The sequence below is a fragment of the Sylvia atricapilla genome, chromosome 17 (assembly GCF_009819655.1).
Source record: "Sylvia atricapilla isolate bSylAtr1 chromosome 17, bSylAtr1.pri, whole genome shotgun sequence".
In the NCBI taxonomy this organism is placed as follows: domain Eukaryota; kingdom Metazoa; phylum Chordata; class Aves; order Passeriformes; family Sylviidae; genus Sylvia; species Sylvia atricapilla.
Genome location: NC_089156.1, coordinates 7,582,508 through 7,597,350, shown reverse-complemented (window position 1 = coordinate 7,597,350; position 14,843 = coordinate 7,582,508). Strand labels below are relative to the sequence as shown.

Sequence of the window (14,843 nt, the reverse complement as noted above, 5' to 3'; positions counted from 1 at the left end):
TCAAGAAGCATGTGTTTGCTGGCTATCAGCAGTGTGGGCTCAGCAGTGACCTTAAATATTGGCACACTTGAGGAATATCTTCCCAAAACACTGGACCTGGAGTGTGTGCCTGACTGTGTCACTTGCTTACTTGCTTGGATACCTTTGGAAATTAGTTGAGATTGATGGTTCCAGGCCATGTTCTTCAAGATGGGGGTGTTTTTGCACAGGGTGTCACTAGTAGGATGCTGGGCAGTGTGTGGTGCTGCTGCTGCCACTCCTGAAGGGACCCTTGGGAAGGAACTCCTGGAGGATAGGAGTTTGCAGGAAGGATGTGCTCAGCATTCACACCTGGCAGTGCAGCAGTCAAACCAGCTGGACAAGGTGCTGTCTGACAGGCACAAGCTCTTCCCAGCTCTTTTGTAAATGACACAAACCAGGCAGGCTGAGCTCCCAACCTTGGCTGAAAGCAGCTTCATCCAAAATGTGCTTTTTATCTGCAGTGGAAGCTGGGCAGGGTGGCCTGCTGGAGCATGGGCAGCAGCACCTTTCAGCACTCCTGCAGGCTGTAAAAGCCGGGCAGGCTGTGCCTGCAATATGCCTCATTTCATCTACCTGAAAATGGTGCCCCAGCTTCCCTTCAATCATTTAAGCTCCCTTGCTCTCTGACACACTTTCCGCTGACAGTAATTCTGTGAGCGCTGTCGGGCATTTACTGCCATCACTGGAGGAAATACTGATGGCTTCAAATGGGATCATTTCCTTTCTGATGGACAGCAAGAACCTGTGGGAGCCCTAATAGCAGGGCAGTGTCTGTGAGCAGGCAGCCAGGGTGCAGTTCTCTGCAGTGAGGAACCCGCCGGCTCCGAGGGGGAAATGGGAGGAGAGGGACAAAGTCACGGCTGGCTGCCTCTGGAGCTCTGGAGTGTGCCTTCAAACGAGAAATTTTGTGTATCCACCTCCCCATGGGTGATGGTGGGGTAAGGGCTCGTACCAAAACCACGGACAGCCATATGCTCGCATTCCTGCGGATTTCCTTGGCCTCTTGCTGAAGTGCACACAGTGTTTGCTGTGTGCACTCTTACTTTTATTATCCCCTAAATGGCTGTTCAACACTCTGTTTCCAGGTACTTCCTACTACTGTGTGGGGCGAGGACTGGATTTTTCCTTGAGTAATTGAAAAAGGGAACAGTACCACCCCCTTTCTCCCCAGTTTTTAAAAACAATTACTGCTCAGCACCGTATCATTATTTATTCAGGTGTTGTGCAAGCAAAAAGGGCAATCAAAGCCTTGTAAATTCGATGTGGATTGAAATGCATTTCAATATTTTTCACATAAAAGAATAGTGAGCTGACCTTCCTTTTTGTATTTTTGACTATGTTTTGTTGAAGTAACATTTGTCCAAGCTTTCTCTACTCGGTACTGTGTCTTTGAGGTGCTAGAAGCAAAGGCCTTAATTCTTGGGAGACATAACAAGTGGGTGTTCAGCAGAGTATGGCAGCTTGCTCTTCAGCTATTCAGAGGTGACAGGAACTGTAGCCTCTGGTGATAAATTTGAGTGTTTCAATTACAGTAAGTTTCTTGGTTCATCCACTTGTATTTTTAAGTTAAATCATGTATCATAAACCTGCAAACCAGTGTCAGCTTCAAATGTCTTAACATTTCCAAATCTGTCTTGTCAAAAAGTCATCTTATTCTTGAGCTAAACATGTGACAGGGTCAGGGCAAATGTGATGCATTTTAAAAAGCAAGGACCCGAACTCATCTGGAATATGTCAGCTGTGAAAGGAGAATTGCAGTCCAAGGTTAAACAAGCAAGGATTTCATTTGCAATCATTTTAATTGATATTGATTGCGCTGCTTGAATGTCGGGTCAAAGCAAGAAAGTCACTTCAAATCTAGACTCTTGTTTCTGCCTTTTAAAACAGCTTTAGTGTCTCTGGCTGAGAGGCTGGGAGGGGGGCTTGAGTTATGTTTGCAGTGAAGTTCGCAGTGGGGGAGAAGAGAGGGCTGGAGAGTAAAACAAACAAGTGTGTGTTATATTACTGGAGAAGTGAGAACTTCCCCTTCGGTGGAAATGGAGCTGTCTGGCTGGACATGCCAGCAGACTGCTTCCCAAAGTGTGCCCTGGGCTCTGGGAGAGTGAATCCGGGCTCCCAGTGCTGAGCTGTGCCCCTGGCTGTCCTCACTGCCAGCACACCCTGCCCCACAGCTCTCCAGGCAGAGCTCAAGCTTCTCCCCTCTCCCACTGTTTCATGTGCTCCTGCTCCTTGTCCAGGTCTCCAGTTGTGTTTGCTGCCTGCTCACCCTGCTGAGTTCAAATTCAGTCACCTTGGTGTGGTCCCACCTGATGCCCTTCTGTGATCCTTTTTTACCCCTTTTCTCTTTCCTTGCTATTCCCCTCATTTCACTTGACTGTTGGCTATTCATCTCTTCTTGTGCTGGCTCCTGTTCTTGCAGTGGCTTCTCTCTCTCTACAGACCTGTCTTCAAATCCATGCTTTAAAGTTAGTCTTTCTTGTACATTTCTCATGTATATCTCCCATACTATCTTTCCATCTGAATTGCTGTCTCCTGTGTCCCCTTTATGCAAATAAATGGGCAGTAGTTTTGTGTTAGTAGTGGTTCTGTATTTGTAAGGTTCTTTCTCTGCTTAGAAAATACGAGAACATCATCAGCAATTGTTTCTGTGGTGCTGTTCTATAAACTGAGTATCAGGTCAACAGGAATATTTAAAAATTAACCTACTTAAAAATAAATCTGTTTCAGGTCCTTTCTGAGCCGGGATCTCTCCCTGAACTATTAAACAAACATTTTTGACAATCCTACTGCTAATTACGTGATAAAGTTGATGTAAGGATAGATGGTGCTCCGAGATCCTCAGAGGCTTTTCCATTGCAATTTTTTGAGAGAGGCTGGAGGCAGAAAGATGGACAAGCAGGGTCAGTTTCAGAGGCAGCAGTGGTTTTTATTTCCTTTGTGTGAATCCTTCTCCTATTTGATGTTCAGTTTTCACATTGCCCAACGTCAGGAATAAGTGCTGCTGTGGAGAGAGAAGCTGGAGGCTGTTTCCCTTCTGGGAAATCAGCCCATATAATCTTCTGAAGCTGGCAGAGGCAGTGTGGCAGGAATGGAGTGTAACCAGTCCTTGGCTGAGCCCGGCAGTGTCCAGTGGGCCCTGGGGACAGGGATTGTAATGGGCTTGATTTTGCACTGGGGCTGCATTTCCAACTGGTGCTTGAGGGCTAAAGAGGTTTTTTTTATGATCTGTAGGTGTTGTTTTTACCGTCTGCATCCCTGCAGCATACTTGAGGGTTTTCATCTAGCTGTGTGGGTTTTGGACGTTTTCTTCAGGTTCTTTAAGTGTTCCCTGTGTGTATTTACAACCACAGCCTTCCCCTGTATGCTTTCTGAGATCTCAGAACTGGGTAAATTCAGAGGATTAGGGCTGAGTTTGAGCTGGGCTGAGCAAACAGGCAGTGATAACTCCAGCCAGAGGATGGCTGTGGGATGTGAGCTTGTGCCAGGCTCCTCCAGGGCTGATCATTATTTCCTGATCAAACAGAAAACGTGGAGTCCATTGTGCAGAAGTCTCTTGCTGTGGCATTTTAAGGGTAAGAACAGTCTCATTCCAGAGCTGAGGGCTGTGCGCCCACATTATTTCCAGCTTTATTTTTAAACTGAGCAGTGTGTACCTTGAATGGCTTTGGAGATTGCAGCTGTGCCTTGGTGAGAGAAGAAAAATGGCTTTTCAGGAAGGAGTGTTCCAAGTGATTAAGGGTTCCTGCCAGATCTGCTGCAAGCAGAGGTGCAATTGCATAACCAGCTTGGGCTGAATAGTGATGGAAGAAAAATTACAAAGGTTTTTTACTTTGGGCTCCCAAAATCTGTTGCAGAGCCCGGGTTACGTACTTGGGTTGCCAGCCTTTGCCAGTGAATGTTCACAGCTGCTGGTGTGCAGGGTACTCCAGGGAGAGCTGGAGGAGGTGCCACAATCCCGTTTTCAGATGGAGTGTTCTTTGGTGTCTGTACATCCAAATAAACAAATAGGGAGATAGGATCCGTGTGTTTCATGGAGTAACTGCCAGGAAAGAGGCTCTGAAGAAAGGCTTTATAGTTCCTTATCTGTAACCATGCAGCCAGTTAGAACCATCTGCACTCCATCTGCAGCCCCTTGTCTGTCTGGGCTGCAGATGGAGAGGCTGTGGCCTGCCCTGGAAGGTGTCAGAGAAATTCTGAAGTGAGGACAGGTAGGAGACAGTCCTGGAAGCAATGAGTAGTGAGGAACAAAACAGTTTTCTGTATTCTGGAGCAAGATTTAGCAGTCTCGTTTGTGGAACCGAGAAGAGAGATCCACCAGACTTCCCTGGAGGACAGGATTTGTTGGAGCTGTGACAGCAAAGGTGGTCAGGTCTGCAGACTCCTGGGTTGGGAAACCACAAGGCTGATGTGAAGACTTGTTGGCTTCGGGGTCTGACTTCAGATCCTGCCACTGTGTCAGTCTGCAGGTTTTACCTGATGTGCAGAAGGTGAAAATATTGTCTGCTCTGGGCTTGCCCCTCTCCAGTGGGGCACTTTGTCAGGAGGCCAGGCTCACCTGCAGCCTGGGATTTCTGGATTGAAGTCACTCAAGGGGCATCAATAAACGTCCACTCTTGTGATGTACTGTAGATTCTGGATGTGCTTAAATTTTCCAGCGATTGCCTGTGCACAAGCACAGATGCACGTCCAAAAATAGTAAGCTCTTGTGCTAAGTGAGGTCCCCAACTTGGAGGTCATAAACTTCAGTAAAAGAGCAATCACTGGAAGGCTCTTTTAGTGGAGCAAATAGAAAGGAAACAAAGGAGGCAAGACCAGAAACCCCATTAGCCCCCTCCTGCTCTCTGCCTGGGGCTGCAGAGGTCTGCATTTAGCAGCCCGGAGAACAGCCTGCTGTCACCCTCTGTCAGCAGGGACACGCTGAGGTCACTGTCCTGCTTCCCAGGAAAACGTCCTGGGAGCTGTGTCCTCTGCTGAAGCAGGGAGAAGAGGGACACTGGGGCAGGTTTTCTTGTCACACAAACGTGGCTTTGTCCCTGTGGCTGCCCCAGTCTCCCTCCACTGTGGCCCTGCTGGAGCAGCCTCAGCCTTGGGGCTTAATTCATGGCTGTTTGGAAAGTGCTTGAGATTCTTGGATGGCACTACAAGTGAATGAATTATTTCTTTGGCTTTGATCCAGCTATAACTGTATTTCATGAATTAATTTTGCTAGTAGCTCAGCGATGAGGCAAGCCTTAAATCTCCAGACAAAATAGGGATGAAAAGCTGCATTTCGAAGTAGGGAATTTTTGTAGGATTCAGTAAGGAGAGAAACGCAGATTTCCAGACCAGTTCTGTGGTGAAAGGAATGGTCTGGGAACCTGCAGTGAATGTGGCTACCAAGGGAAGACTTTCCCTAAAGCATTAACAGACGCCCAACCACCTTGTGAAATTAGAGTTTAAACCAAAATGGTAATTTATTGGCTTCGAAGGCATCCTCAGAAGTGAATGTTGCCCCTCAAGGCAGGAGTGCATGATTTGCTGGTGCTCTCAGGTGGTGGCTTCCCCTGCCCCAGCCTCCTTTCTGCCCTGTCAGGGGTCCCTGTCACCTCATGCAGCATCTCCCTTGCACCTGCTGTCACATCACAAGCTGCATCTGGCTTTGAAACGTGAGGAAATGCACGTTTGTGGTGGTTCCTATTTCTAATGTTTTGCTGAATGTCAGTTAGCAGATACCATTTCCACGTGACATGGTTTTGATTAGTTACTGAAGATTAGCATTTTGATTTTTATCTCAGTAGCTTCCCAGTAAACAGCATAATATGACCTTCTTCCACTGGCATCTTGAACTGCTGCTTTAAGGTGTTGTGTTTAACCTAAAAATCGAACTGAGCAGTTGAACACTGATTTATATTCCTTTATCATTCGTAGAGAATTATGCCAGACAGGTATTTCCCTTGCTCGGCAAACTGAGATGTGTTTTGTGCCTCCAAGACAGTGCTGGTTATTTTAATTTTGGCGGAATAGTTGTATCTTTGGGGATTTTACAGCTAGATATATCTGTGTGTGCTCTAAGAGGAGTCTCCAGCCCCACAGGACCCCAGTGCTGGGTGTACAGAGGTTGGGTGCTGGCTCAGTGTCTGGGAGCCTGGGCTGGGATTGAAAACAGCTGGATTTTATTCCCTTGGTTCTAATTTCCATGTGTCTGTGACCCTAAAGTGCCAGTGCATCATCTCACTTCTCAGGGAAGGGTAACTTTAAACAAGTGAGTGATTTGGAGTGGAATCAGCATGTTACACGCTGAGGCAGTCAATTCACTAATTAAAGGAGAGGGGGAGGAAGTAATCTGGAGCAATCAGCAGGGCATTTCATTCCAGTTCCTAATTTTCTTTTTTTGTTGGGCTTCAGTTTTTGAGAGACTAGAGAGCTAATGATTTTCGTGAGCTCTTTTGCAGTACCGAAGGTGTGTGCATTGATGTGAGCAGTTGTATTGTAATCTCCATTCGTGTAAGATACAAATTCCTGTCATGTAACTGCTTGAGTCAAAAGTGAGGCATTCAGAAAAATATCTGTGGCTGAATTTTGGCATCGTAAGCAGTTCTTTTAGGGTATTTCTTAATCTATTTACCTCACATTAAAAAAAAAATGCAATAGATATCCTGCAAAACATTCCCGTAAGAATTCAGTTTTTATCTTTGAGCACTTAATAAAAGACATAAGGTAAAAATGTGTCTAGCTGCAGTGACCCAGTGTCACAGTGGTTTGACATTTCTTCAGCTCCTTTTCCACATGATGTGTGTAGAGAGTTTGGTGCATTGGCACTGGGAGTTCAGCTTCCAGTCCTGGGAGATGCCAGGGATAGCAGGAGTAATTCCCTTCTCTGATCTCACTTCCAATGTTAATCATTGTGACACGACATACCTGCTTTTAAACTGTGCTTGGAGCGTGTGTTACAGCCTGGTTCAGGGCAGACACTTCACACTTAGAAGTGTTCAACCTCTGTTGTGTGTTTGGATCCCATTGATCTCTCTGGCTCTGGGAATTCGTGGTAGGGCTTTAGAAGTGCCTTTCTCCATATGAATGCTGCTGTGAATCAGAGACTGTCAGCCCCAAGGGGGGTCTGATACGTTTCGTTCTCAGATCAGAAACAAAATAAAAGCCACCTTTGTTTCAGTTGAACAGTTTAAGGCTTCCCTTCAGGATGCTGATTTGCTCATGTGCCCTTACGAATGGTTTCTGAATTAATCTGAAGTGAGCTCATTTTCATACCCAGTTCCAGCATCACTGAAATTAATCAAACACATAGCTTGGAGAATATTCATCCTAATCTAATCAAAAATTACGGTTTGCCTTGTGCGTGCCTAATTATTCATTTTAGGTCATCTCTGGAAGATACATACTGTCTTGTTTGTGCTTTTATTCAATATTTCTACAGCTTAATGCGTAAAGGTAGCCGCAAAGAACTCACCATTCTCTTTTTTTAATCTCCTTTACAGAAGGACATGTCACTAAAGCCTCAGGAGCGGAAGGAGAAATGGGAGAGGCATCCAGGCAAGAAACCTAGAGAATCTGAGAACTGTGTATCTGCTGAGCCAAGTGAAAATGGCCATAACAACGATGCGGGGAGCTCTGAGAGAGAGGCAGAAAGAGGCAAGGAACGGATGAAGAAGAAACTCCCCTTGAAGCTGTCCAAACAGGTAGGGAAACACTTCTCATCTGCAGCGACTGCCGTGGCCTTGGCCGCCGTGAAATGTCATCCTTGCTGGTGGGTGAGGTTGTCCCAGTCAGTGGATCCTCTGGTAACCTGTGCTGGGGAAAGCAATGCCTCTTTGTGGCCGAGGGGACAATTCCTGTGCTGAGGGCAGGTTCCATGAGCTGGAGTGGAAGCCAGGTGTGCTGAGTAATGCAGGAAGGGAAGGAGCACACCTCTCTCGTGTCCTGCAGCTTTGAGACCTTGCAGTGATTCATAGGGTAGATTTGTGGCCCTTATGGTCTTGAACACAAGTAGGAATCATCCATCAGATCATGACCTCCTTTGGAGGATTTGTGCTGGGCAGTGTGCACCTGGAAGTTGCAAACTTCTTTGTCCACCTTGTGACTCGAGTTTCACTTACCCCCAGAACAGTGTTGAGGGTGAGAGACTATTGAAGTATTTTAGAAGTGGAAAGTCATTTTGCAGGAAGCTGTGCTCTGGGCAGCCTTTCCTGTGTACCCTTCTAGAATGTGGTGGAGCATTAATGAATGAAGAGTTGTCATGCTGGAGGGAATTATTCCAGGGACTCCATCTGAGCCGCAGTGTGTACAGAGGGGCAGGTGACAAACAAAAGGCTGTGGCTGGCAGGCTCTTTATCACTAAACTGCTGCTCAGCGGGGAGATTTGTTAGTGACTCAGTGTGCATTCATGGGTTGGCAATCCCCATGGCACAGCAGCATCTCTCCGTGGACACTTTCCCAGTTGTCCTTAACAGGGTGCCAAGTGGCAGCCAGTGGGAACACCGGTGTACTTGACCTTCCAGCATTTGTTCTGAGCTAAGAAACACGCTAAGATGAAAAAGTGGTTTTTATTCTCCATTTCTCCTGCAGAAAAAGAGCTGCTTAACTCAAGCCACCTTCTGTTCCGTGAAACTAATCCTGTGTGTGTGCCAGACAGCCAAAGATTGAATTGTCCAGTTACTGGAAATGTTTTTTTTCAGACTTGCAATACTTTAACATTTAAAAAGATGGTGAAGGTTATGTCATGCAGCCTTCTGCTATAACTTCTCCACCACATACTCTTTTGTGTTTGAGCATATTGATTTAAAAGGACTCATCACATTTTAAGTTAGAAATTCTCATGGTCTGGTCAAAGTTGTTTCTTCAGTTCTAAAATTACACTGCAGGAAATGCAGTGCATCGCAGGGATTTGCATAGTTGTGGATGTGTGAGACAGTGGGGAGGTTCCCTCTTCCTGCAGGAGGAGAAGGTTGGTAACAGTGCCATCTTCTACATGAAATTTAAAACTCAGTTTCGCGTAGTTGTGTCCACTGGGGGTTTCATGGCACTTCCATGGAAGCCTCTTAGGCAGGAGATTTTGTTGCATTGGCAGACTCTTGATTTCTCTCATACTCTGCTGCCTTAGTTTACCAAGTATTCAGTTTACTGCTTTTTCAGCTTTGAAAAATGAGGATGTTTTTACCTATTTCTTATGAGTAGTGTTTGGCTGCCATCAGTGATTAAATAGGGGATTTGCTGCCACATTCATAAAAAACTGAATTTAACTTCCATTGTTTAATTTTTTTTAACCTGTAAGGATAAGTAACAAACTCGAAAAAGAGGAGCTTGCACAAAGAGTATCAAAGAAAACCTGTGATGAGTGACTCATTAATACGTGGTGCCTCTTTAAATAAGTCACACTTAGAATTCCTCTCTTGTTGGAAAGGGAGGTTTTTTAAATACCTACTATTCCCCTAGCTGATGCAGTTGTGAAAACCAGACAGGTTTGGAGGTCTGTAAAGTTCATGAAAGTAGCAGCAAAATCTAAGCTACATAGACTAGGCTATTCTTAGTTCAAACTCACTATGCAAATGATACAGACAAGTTCAATAATTTTTACTTTTTTTTAGGAACCACAAAGTTCACACCTAGAATTTTGGCATTTCCTGCCAAGCTGTCTAGACAAATTGGCTGTGATATTAAGTTTCCTGGAATTTGGGGGGTGATTTTTGCATCTCAGGGTTATTAAACATAGGTTTATACCTAATTTGGATAGCTTACTGTAATTAATGCTAATTATATTGAGATGTTGCTTAGAAATTACTGTTCAATTTGAAGCTTTCCTTCTACTCTCATCCCTTCTCTTCACAATGCTTCTGAATTGTCATCTTTTCTATGCAGCCTCCTCTAATAAATCAAATTGGGCATTATAATTATGGCATTCTGCTAATCCTTGTAGAGAGGTGTAAAGTGGTAAGCTGATTTCAGTGCCAGGTTGTCTGCTTTGTTTAGAAAATTAGATTTATACTTCACTCCATTTGACAAAGCTTCCAGATTGCTATTGCTCCTGAATATTTGGTTGTTCTGTACCTCAGGCTATGGGGAGAGGGCTGCAAGAACCAATCTGTCCTTTCCAGCCTATTACTCCCAACTGTGTATAAAAATCATTCAAACAAACACATTTATCTCTTGCTCTAACTCAGCAGAGGGAGAAAAAGGCATTTCAAATAGTCCAGGTCCTTTTGTCCAAGATTTGTCAGGGTTTGGGGCTGCTCTCGACACATGCACACAGGGAAAGGTGCTGACCTGAAACTGCTGTTGTATCACAGAGAATCAACAAAAGCTCTTGCAGTCCTCGGGATCAGGTATGTGGAGGAGTGAGAGGGGAGGTGTTAAAAGCCCTGGTGTGTTTTGGTGTAGCCAGAGTGGGCTGCAGTAAATCCAGCCCCTCTGAGAGGCTGTCACTGCCTCCAGCACTGGAGCATTCCTTGCAGGTTGAGTCACTGCCTTTTCAAAAGGCCATGTCCAAAGCTAACCCAAGTTGGGGGAAAGGAATCCCCACCACCCTGCAGGCTGTGCTGGTGGAGAGAGCCCATCACCTCTTCAAAGGAATTAAAAAGGGTCAGATGTAGAATTTGATTAGATTAAGTGGGAGGTACATCTGAGATGAAACCTCTTAATTCCAGGGCTCCCTTATGTGTCCTATGTCGTCCTTCTAGTATTTGTAGAGTCGCTCTTTGAACTTTGATTCAGTCTTTGATTAACCTTAGCTGAGCTGTAGTTCTCTTTTCTGGTTTCATTTGTGGAGTTGCTCATTCCTCTGAATGTCTGAGCATCGTGGACGTAGGTTGTGGTTTTGTGGGTTTTTCCCCCTTTTTTCTGGGCTTTAGGACCCGTTGCCTTTTCTGTACAATGACCACCTTCTGAAAAGAGCTGGGGCTAATAGGAAAGAGTCGCTGGTGTCTCCAGTTAGCTTAACCTCAAGCTCTCTCTTTAGTCAGCTTGGGAGCACCACGGCGTGTTGAACATATTTAGATGTTAAATGCGGCTGTAATAACACAGTGTTCTGCAAATAGTCATTTGTCACGAAGATTAGCGTCTTACACCTCCTCCTTCCTTTTCTCACCCGCTGTTTAAATCACCCGAGGAGAGGGAGAGTCTGGGAGAAGCTGGGGAGAGCGGGGTGGTGTAGCACGTATTGAGTGCTCCGAAATAGCGCTGCCTTCGGAGCCGGGGAGGAGAGGGCAGCGGAGATCACAGGTCCCGTGGCTCCGGAGGTGTGACATGTCCGTGCCTTCAGCACAGCTTCCCGAGCTCATTCCCGAGCCTCCTTCCCTCCCCAGCCTCCCCCGAACTGCTGAGCGCTGCCCCCGCTCCCTGTGTCCCCTTGCCGTGCCTCTTCGCTGGACCGGAGCTGCTAAATTGCATTAACCAGTTTGATGTTCGTGTGGTTTCTCTGCGATGCTCATCATCTCGTTATCCCACGTTCATTAATGGGTATAACACCCTCCCTGCCCCAGGAAGGCTGTGCTCTGGGTTGCTGCTGATCTGAGCTAAAGGTGACACACTCAGTCATTTTTTCCGTCCAGGATGCACGGTGTTTCTTCTGATGCCTAGGTGCAAATTGATAGCTCCTTTTCAAACCATTTACGTACCCTTCTCCCCATTTGTGTGTGTGATGGTACTGAAAGGCTGTGGGGCTTTCCCAAGACAGAAGAAACTCGTCTGGATAATCAAATCCTGTGGAAAATTTCTTTTGGCATCATATTGCTCGTGTTGACATTTGGGCAATAGGACCGTGTAGCTGCTTGAGTTTTACTTGTGTTTTTCAGATGATGATGAATAGTATTTATCATGCTTGGATTTGAAGGCACTGGTGGGCTGGAGGCAGTGTGTGCTTAGTGGTGCACAGTTCAGAGACTGAAATGTCCCTTTCTTAGCTGAGGTTCAGCAGGAGAGTAAGTCTGAGAAATAACCTTTGGAGTCTTTGTCTTTTGCCAGAGGACATGGATATGCTTGTTCTTCCATGTCTTAATAATGCAGCATTTGGAAGCTGAATTGTGTCTAAGAGGGTCTAGATATAGCAGAAACTTACCCTGTTACCTTCAGTGTCTTAAGCTACTAAAACCCAATGAGTTCTAGGCAGTCAGCTTACAGGGAGAAAAAAAAAAAAAAAGGAAGAAAGGTTGCCTTTAATGTGGGTTTTGGGGATTGGTTTGGTTTAGTGTGTGCTGCTTTGGTGTTTGCATTTCACTGCTTTTGAACGCTGAAATTATACAAACTAGTTTCTTTTTGTTTCTAATTGATGTTACCCTTTTTGTTAGCAGATATTGTTATTTAAACGCTCTTTGAAACTAAGCAACAAAGCGAGAGGGAAAAAAGTCCATTTTCTTTTAATCAGCAAAACGTTGCTTAAAAGCAAGATCCACTTCTACCTTTGTAAGTACAAGAACGTACAATTTGGACATGAAAGCTTTTGCACCGATTTTTTTTTTTTTTAAATTTTAAAGCAGGCATTTGTGTTGGCTAGGAGAGCAGTGCTGATAAGGTGATGGCATTACCTATGTGAAGCCTCTGTGCCAGACTTTGTCTGGCAGGGAAAGGGAAGGTTTGGCTTCCCCCAGAGCTTTGGTTCCACGCAGAGGACGTGCCTGGCAGTGGAGGGCACCACGCTTGGTGAGCTGTGATGCTGGGCTCCAGCAAAACCTTCCCAAACAGCAGCTCCCTGCTGAATTCAGGAACAGCCTGGCTGGCTCCAAAGCTCCTGCTGGGGGTGCGGGCAGGGTCCTGGCCGCGGGGATTTGGGAGGAGGAGGCCGGTGTCCAGCTGAGCAGGGCTGCAGGCGCAGCCACAGATGGCCGTGCCCGGCTGCCTGGCGCTGATCTGCACAGCTGCCCGGGGAACCACCGGGGAGCAACGGGGCTGAAATGGGCAGCACAGCATCCAGGCATCAGCCCGGCTAATCCAAGGCCTAAAATCAGCCTCCTTTCAATCAATAGCAATCTGTTTGCGCTGTCAGGAACTAATTTAAAAATCTGCTTTAAGTCCCCGTTAGGCGCTTGGTATTCTGTTTTGTGGATCAAAGTAGGGGGAAGCGGTGGGCACAGCACAGCAGTGGCAGGAGGAGGAAAAATCCTTTGTAAATAAAAAGTGGATGTTTATTTCCCAAATGAAACCCTGCTATTACAAAGAAGTGATGTGGTTTTTTTTGCTAAATTTATCCAAGAATTCATCGAGATTCTTGAAATGGCTGCGGAGCTCTCACTGCAGCAGAGGGAGAACTTTGCAGTGTGTGTAGTTTGTTTAAAATGCTGTACCAACATTGGAGTATTAAAGTCTGCATTTTAGCTATGGCACAGGTAACTTCATCATGGGCTTGCAGCCACCTTTGGAGAGCTACAGCACAGCTTCCATACCAGATTTCTGTAACACACTGCTTCAGGAGCAGTGCAGAACAGTGCCATAAACCCTCTGGGAACTGTGACAGGAGGCGGCCTTTGCTTAAGCCAGAAAAAATGTATTTCAAAACCCTCTACAGTTCTGGTAGGGAAACATAAATTGAAGAGCTCATGCTTATTAGAATTGTGAGGTGTCCAACTATTTTTAGAGTAATGCTGAAGAATGAAACAGAAGGGTATGCTGGATTTTACTACGCTGCAAATATTATTTTCTGAACAGTGATGTAAATCATGTTTTGGCTGCTGGAAGTGTGATATGTAAGAGAATGTGGCTTTGTCTGGTTCAGTGAATAGTGAAACGCTTGCTTGTCTGGACCAGTGGGTTCCCCTTTTGTAGCTGACCCTCCCTTGGCAGTATTGCTGCTCCATGTGCCCCAGTTGTCGCTGCTTTCATAGAGCTCTCCTGCTTGTTTCAGAGGCTCAGCTGCCTGAGTGCAGCTCTTGGTCTGCCTGTGCTGGGGTGGCAGGGCTGGCTCACCTGGCCATGGGCTGTTGTCGAGTGAGGATTTGTTCCTGGGTGTCAGAGCAGGCTCCTGATGTTCCTGGTTGTTTCAAAGCTAAGACCAGTCAGAAAATTCAAGTGTAGGAAGATAGTTAAGCCGTGCTGGTGCAATGTTAGGAAGTGATGCTGTATGCCTGTGGAGAATCAAACCAGTTATAAGCTCCATGTTTTAAAACTCTTGCTGGTCGCCTTTAACTTCTCTGCTTGCATTTAGATGTCTGATAAGGACCTTAGGTCACATTTTCTTAAATATAGCCTCAGAGAGGAGCAGAATAAAGGGAAACAAGGCGATCCTGTCTTCTCGATGACAGTCTGTAAGTAGCTGTGAATGAATCTCGTTACAGCAGCTTCTTTTGAAAGGGAGGAATAAAAAGGAAATTTCATTGCTAACAACTTCTGTGGCATTAGATGCTATAAAAAAGGTTGTTGGTGGTCATTGGTTACATTGTTATAAAAGAAGAGCTAAATGGTTTGTAATTTAGAGAAGGGGATTTAATTACATGTAGTAATTTACAGGAAACTATAACCACTTATATCTTTTTCTCTGTTGAATATAATTTGTTGACACAATGCACTTAATCCTCCTTCTTTTCCTTCTTCCTTCCTCTCACTTTGTTTTATTTGTGTATTTCTTTCAGAGAAGGTGCCAAGATAGAGCACATCTATTGCATCTCGTGATTTTAGGAAGTTGAAAAATGGGAGTAGTGTGGGCTATTTGAATAGATTCAGAGCCCTGGCTGGGGGGTTTTATTGTACATCTCTTCCTAGCTGTGAGACAGGACATGTTCCACGTGTCCTGTGGGATGTGTACAGACCTTATTCCCAGGTTCAGTGTGGATGCTGCAGGAGGGGGTAGGACCCTGAAGAAGCCAGAGTCTTTTTGGATGTTGCTTTTCTGATTTGGACAAGAAGCA

At 45.6% G+C, this 14,843-nt stretch overlaps 1 protein-coding gene across 17 annotated transcripts in view; it reads left to right on the top strand.

Moving 5' to 3' along the window:
* The window catches only part of FBRSL1 (fibrosin like 1), a 502,004-nt gene that overhangs the window by 126,776 nt on the left and 360,385 nt on the right, over positions 1–14,843 (top strand). For all 17 annotated transcript variants that reach the window (XM_066331469.1, XM_066331467.1, XM_066331461.1 and 14 more), the window contains exon 2: positions 7,494–7,694. In XM_066331469.1, the coding sequence (XP_066187566.1) occupies positions 7,494–7,694 (201 nt within the window). The remainder of the gene's footprint in view (positions 1–7,493; positions 7,695–14,843) is intronic.